Source organism: Carassius auratus, unplaced genomic scaffold (genome assembly GCF_003368295.1).
Source record: "Carassius auratus strain Wakin unplaced genomic scaffold, ASM336829v1 scaf_tig00022259, whole genome shotgun sequence".
Lineage (NCBI taxonomy): Eukaryota > Metazoa > Chordata > Actinopteri > Cypriniformes > Cyprinidae > Carassius > Carassius auratus.
In genome coordinates, this window is record NW_020525173.1 from 85,144 (window position 1) to 91,143 (window position 6,000).

Below are 6,000 nucleotides of genomic sequence, written 5' to 3' on the forward strand. Positions count from 1 at the left end.
GCTTACAGTATGTAGGATGTATACTGTGCATACTACGCCAATTTTCTGTATGCACCATTATCAAAATGTACAGTAAAAAATAAAATTCATGAAAAAAGTATCCCACAATGCAGTGTGCTTGCCTTATCCTTCCATTTCCAATGTAATGCATAAAAAGTCGTGTGACATGACTTTTTGTGGTTTGGTGACAGCTGTTCAAAATGCAAAAAGTCATCCAAAAAATGTAATGAAACAATTTAGTGTGCAAGAATTTTTTTTTTATATAGCCAACATTTTTACATGATGCCATTTTATGTTTAAATGATGCTGAATCTAAAGCCTTTGAACTAGTTTTGCTCAAATTAGCATCAGGGCTGATTAAATCTACTCGCCCTTGTGTGCATCAGTCTTGTGCTTGGCCTGTAGTCGCTGCTTTTCATCTAATATTATGGTCCGTGTCAGAGTAATGTGGAACTTGTTATTGAAATTTGAAGCAGATGTTACTCGTGTAGAAGTGGAAGTCTATAGGGATTGTTTTTCCAGGCATCTGCTGCATTTAAGCCAGGTCCTGTATCTCATTTTGAACACAATTTTGTAATTTTTTTTTTGGTTTGAACTGAGAGCCGATGTGGAGATTTAGTGTTTGTGTGTTGATTATTCACAGTCCTTCTCTGATACTCTGGCATTTGTATTTGAGGCCGAGGAGGAGACGTTTGTTCGTTTTATAATCCATATATATTTTGTTTTTTGTCTGTGTCCAGGCGGAGTGGGTGGCCTTAAACTACGTGCCGTTTGCGGAGCGATCTTTGGAGGTGGTGGTTGATCTGTATCATAAAACGGCCTGTCACAAAGCCGTCATCAACGAGAAAGTCCTACAAAACATCATCAAGGTACAAAACAGAAATCATCTGTTTAAAATGTTCATTAAACTATTTTTTAGACTCCATATGTCACCTACTGTCATCTGAAGCAGCAAGCTCATCTGTGGGGGTTTAAAAGCAGGAGCGTGTGCGCACTGAGCAGAATCCCTCCTCTCTGTTTCTCTGTGTTTAGACTCTGAGGATTCCTCTGGGCCTGAAGTACGCCTGTCCTGCTGAGAGCACCTGGAAACTGGCCGTCTCCTCTCTGCTCAAAGTGCTTTCCATTGGGCTCCCTGTTGCCCGCCAACAAGCATCCTCAGGCAAATTTGACACGATGTGGCCGGAGCTGGCGAACGCCTTTGAAGACTTCCTGTTTACCAAAAGGTGTCTGAACTATCATGATGTATTAAAGGAAATGGGGGATCTCCCATCCATTCTTACTGGTTTTCCTCTTGTTTCCCACAGCACACCTCCAGATAATCTGTCCATACAAGAGTTCCAGAGGAACGAGGCTGTAGATGTCGAGGTACTTTCATCCGACAAATTTGAAATCAACATAGAATTCCAAAGTTGGAATTCCAAAAAGATTCTATCTATAGTGGGCAGAAAAAGCCACGTCCACGTCAATCTACTCTATTTAAGCTAGATTTATTATTATTATTATGACTAATATATTTATTAGTGGCAGGCGAATATATCTGTGAGACTTATATTTGGACATTTTATGATGAGACATTTTGATAAAGATACATTATTTAAAAATAAAATTATGTGTGTGTGGGTTTTTAAGTGTCTATATACACATAAAACATAATTAAAAATATATAAAAAGATATTTAAAAAAAATGAAAACATTTAATTCAACTATATTGTATACATCATGTAAAATGTATTATAATATATTTATATAATAAACTACTACTGTAACTATTTATGTATAATAATCATTTGTTGTATTAATAATATGCATATGTTTTATTTTAGGATATTTAATATATTTATATTGAATATGTAGAATATATTTTAAATATATATATTGTTTTTCCCCTCTAGGTGGTGCAGTTGATCAGCACAGAGATTTTACCATTTGCCAATTTCATCCCTAAAGAGTTCGTAGGTCGTATCATGAGCATGCTCAATAAAGGATCGATTCACTCCCAGTCATCGTCGTTCACAGGTATTGTGTGAAAACAAAATGGAAAAAAAACTTTTTCATCTGATTCATAATGCTTCTGTCAAGTGCACACGCAAAAGATGATTTAGACCAAATATGACCCTGAGCACAAAACCAGTCTGAAGTCTCTGGGGTATATTTGTAGCAATAGCCAACAATATGGGTCAATTATTTTTCATTTATGTTAAAAATCATCAGGATATTACGTAAAAATAATGTTGCTTGAAGATATTTCACATCAAAACTGAATTTTTTGATTAGTAATATGCATTAAGAACTTCATTTGGACAACTTTAAAGATGATTTTATGATAAATTATGATACAAAAAATGACAAGGGTCACAAATGTTCGTGCATGAAAGTATCATTAAAGTGATCCGATAGACTTGTGCGATATATACTCCATTACTTCTGAACATTACATAGAGAATACCTCTGGGATTGCTGTATGAGGTCACTAACGGTCCCCTCTCGTCCCGTGCAGAGGCTGAAATGGACATCCGAATGCGGGAGGAGTTCTCTAAGGTGTGCTTCGAGACGCTCCTGCAGTTCTCCTTCAGTAACAAGGTGTCGACGCCGCAGGAGGGCTACATCTCCCGCATGGCTCTGTCAGTGCTGCTGCAGAGAGCCCAGGACGTGCTCCGACGATACGTGGAGGACCAGAGACTCAGTGGACGCTGTCCGCTGCCCAGGTCTGACAACCGCAACAGCTCCTCACAAAAGATAGAAAATAAACCACATTAACTACTTTTCTTTTTTCTCTATTTCTACCGTTTTCAGTAATATTTACACTTTGCATTAAGGAAGTTTTGTAATTGAATGCAAGATCCCCCGTTCAGTAGGGCCAAATGACATTGTGTGATTAAAACATGCATTTTCTCTAAAGCTGCTTTGAAATCAACTCTATTGTTGAAAGCACTTTAAAAATAAATGTGAATTAAAATTGAACGGAGTAATGAAAGATATTAATTTAAATACTCATTTCAAAATGTATATACATTTACATTTCTGCAATAATTTGAGGCGGAAATGTGCCATGTTGTTTAAGTGCATAAATATAATTAATATTTCTAAAGACTTTTTATGCTATATATATATATATTTTTTTTTTGATAGAAGCTTCAATCTTTTTTTTTTTGCTAAATATAATATATTTATTTTAGATATATATTGGGATGAAATATGAGCTGGACATATTCACTGAATTCTTGATTCTAAGTTTCTCACCATTTCTTTCTTTATCTTCAAGGCAACAAGTGACTGAGATCATCTTTGTGTTAAAAGCCATCAGCACTCTCATGGATTCCTTGAAAAAGACTCAACCAGAGAACGGTGAGACGGGTTTGTCCTTGACATTTTGTAAGCCATGACAAACTTCTAAATGAAATATAAACGTGTAAACGTATTGCTGGAATGGCTAAATACTCTGTTGCCTACCTAGACAGCACCTAGAAGCCTCATAGGCAGGTTCTGGGTTTTGCATCCTTGTTTTTGCTCATTTCTCTCCTCTTCCTCTTCCTGTCAGTGGATGTGAACGTGTGGGCTCAGGTGATCGCGCTGTACCCGACACTGGTGGAGTGCATCACCTGCTCTTCTCCTGAAGTAAGCTCCGCCCTCAAAGACGCCCTGGGGCCCTTCAAAGACTTCATGCAACCACCCGTCTCCAAAGTGCAGAACGGTGAATCGTGACTGAACGTTTTTATTCCACCGCAAACATGAATGTGACTGTTTCACACGCCGCACGCGAGGACGATTCACCCCCATCGTCATGGTAACTGTTGATTGACAGCTCCGAATCCCATCATTCAAAGCTTCTTCTAATACGAGCTGACGGTAGACTCTGATTGGCCGACTTTAATGATGTATTAACTGCTATGTTAAAATTTGCAGTGTTTGTTGTTTTTATGGGTTTTTGGTTTTCCCCCCCCTTTGGAGTTAATGTACAGTGTTTGGTGATAGTGTTAAAGATGTAATTAAGAATTACCTATTTGGATTGAAAATCAAATCCAAAAACCATTTAAAATAACGAAAGAAAAATCGTAATAAATACATGAAGGATGGTTTTTTTTTTTGTGCATTTTTCTCAACAGCAATGGGTTTTTATTCAAGATCTTACTGTAACATTCCATGTCATCTCTAGTCGCATTGAGAAGGGTCGAACCCAGTGTGTGTACAATAATAAATGGTACAGTTCTATGAACATCAAAGCATTGCTATCTGGTTATTCATGAAACATACTTCACTTCCAGTAGCGCAGGTCAGTAGTTCATTTAGATTTAAAAAAAAATATAACTTGATGCAATGTCTAAGAATAGGTGACCAGCATACCGTTTTCCACGGACAGTCCTGGTTTTTGGTGCCCTGTCCCCGGAAATCTCCCCAATTTACAGCATCTTCATAACAGCCCACAAATACAAGGCAAAGCCTGAACAATTTAGCCTGCTGACAATCATATGAATGTTATTCTTCACCAGTAGAGGGCGCTGAAAGCTGTACTGATTATTTCTTGGTTGCGCTGCTGCATGAGGAGCTTGGGTGAGAGCAGAGCGCTATTATCATCAGTTATCAAACAAGACCAAAATTGGTTTCAAAGTAGTCACATAAGAATATATGTTAAAAGTAATACTGTTGGTGAGCACTGTATAACAAGGCATGATAAGGTAACGGGAATGTTTTGCACACAATATTAACCATTCCTGAAACTTCCGTCGTCACAACTCCAACATGAAAAATATAGCTTAAAAACGAATAAATTGCGCTTGCAAAATTACATTTGCAGATAGAACATACTTTGTGGTCAAAATAAGCCTAGAATGCAGAATTGGGTAAAATATCAGAAAAATATAATAACATGTTTTTTTTTGTCATTTTGTATAATACTACTGTTTTATATGTTTGCTATTTGATATAGTTTTTACTATTTTTCATAGTGTTATTAAGACTGGTCCTCAGACATCACTGTAATTATCAGTTATAATATTGAGACATGGAAGTGGTCAAGTGGAGCCCACAACAATAAGTATATTATAACTATTATTCCAAGATAATGACATTAGACCACTGACTGAACTAGTATACTGAACATAGACATACTGAACTATGTCCCCGGTTTTAATATCAGAAACCTGGTCAACTTATCTTAGAACGCACAGCCTCTCTGGAATTCTGTTGGGAGTCTCTCTCTACAGTGAGTATAAATCTAAATCAACTCATTCAAAATTATGAGCTCAAAGTCTCGTGTGAACTCAGTTCAGCGCCATTGCTGAGGCCTGCGGGAGGCGTGGCCTATTTTGGGGGTGTGTGTGTCGTGGGCGGTGTCCCTCTGACACCCCATTGGCTGCGCTCCCAGCCAATAGCGGAGCCGCAGAAGGGAGTGTAGCCCGCTCACGAGTACTACGACCATTCAGCTCGGAGTCTTCGCGCGCTCTGGAACGTTCAGCGCGAATTCTTGGAATTCTTTTTTTCACGGATGCGAATTCGCTGCATTTTTACGAGTTCCGAGATCGATTTAGCCGTGTACTGGCTGAGGTAGTAGTTTTGTGCTGTTGGTTGGGATGTGACATTGCCCGTTTGGAGATGACTGCGCAAGCTACTCCCTTGCCAGTGCTGGCTACACTCTTCCCAAGCTAGAATTGGCTTTGGAATCCACATCTTCTTGGAAAATCTGATGTTTTATGTGATATTTATATATATATGTGTGATATAGATACAGTTCTACATGTTAAAATTGTTCTGACAGTTGTAGAGTTATGTAAATGTGTGCTCAATGGTAAGTCTTATTTAAATTCAATAAATGTGTATATCATGAAACACGTTGCTGTTAAGCGTCTTATTTCTGCTTTTATTAATGGTGTGTTTTAATTATGTTTCTTTTTTGCCACTATAACGGAGACTAATTTGTAAATTCATGGGGGATTGGCCATATGCCCAAGTTCTCTTCAGTAAAGTACTGTTTTTTTGTCGAGCACAGCAGAAAAGCAGATATCC

At 37.9% G+C, this 6,000-nt stretch overlaps 1 protein-coding gene across 7 annotated transcripts in view; it reads left to right on the plus strand.

Moving 5' to 3' along the window:
- Positions 1–4,220, plus strand: part of LOC113077321 (protein MON2 homolog) — a 33,261-nt gene extending 29,041 nt beyond the window's left edge. For 5 of the 7 annotated variants that reach the window (XM_026249744.1, XM_026249747.1, XM_026249746.1 and 2 more), the window contains 7 exons: positions 741–869; positions 1,033–1,223; positions 1,305–1,365; positions 1,893–2,016; positions 2,498–2,705; positions 3,263–3,345; positions 3,539–4,220. In XM_026249744.1, the coding sequence (XP_026105529.1) occupies positions 741–869; positions 1,033–1,223; positions 1,305–1,365; positions 1,893–2,016; positions 2,498–2,705; positions 3,263–3,345; positions 3,539–3,702 (960 nt within the window). In that variant the 3' untranslated portion in view covers positions 3,703–4,220. The remainder of the gene's footprint in view (positions 1–740; positions 870–1,032; positions 1,224–1,304; positions 1,366–1,892; positions 2,017–2,497; positions 2,706–3,262; positions 3,346–3,538) is intronic. The other 2 variants (XM_026249750.1, XM_026249751.1) reach the window with 1 other exon arrangement.
- The last annotated feature ends 1,780 nt before the right edge of the window (positions 4,221–6,000 follow it).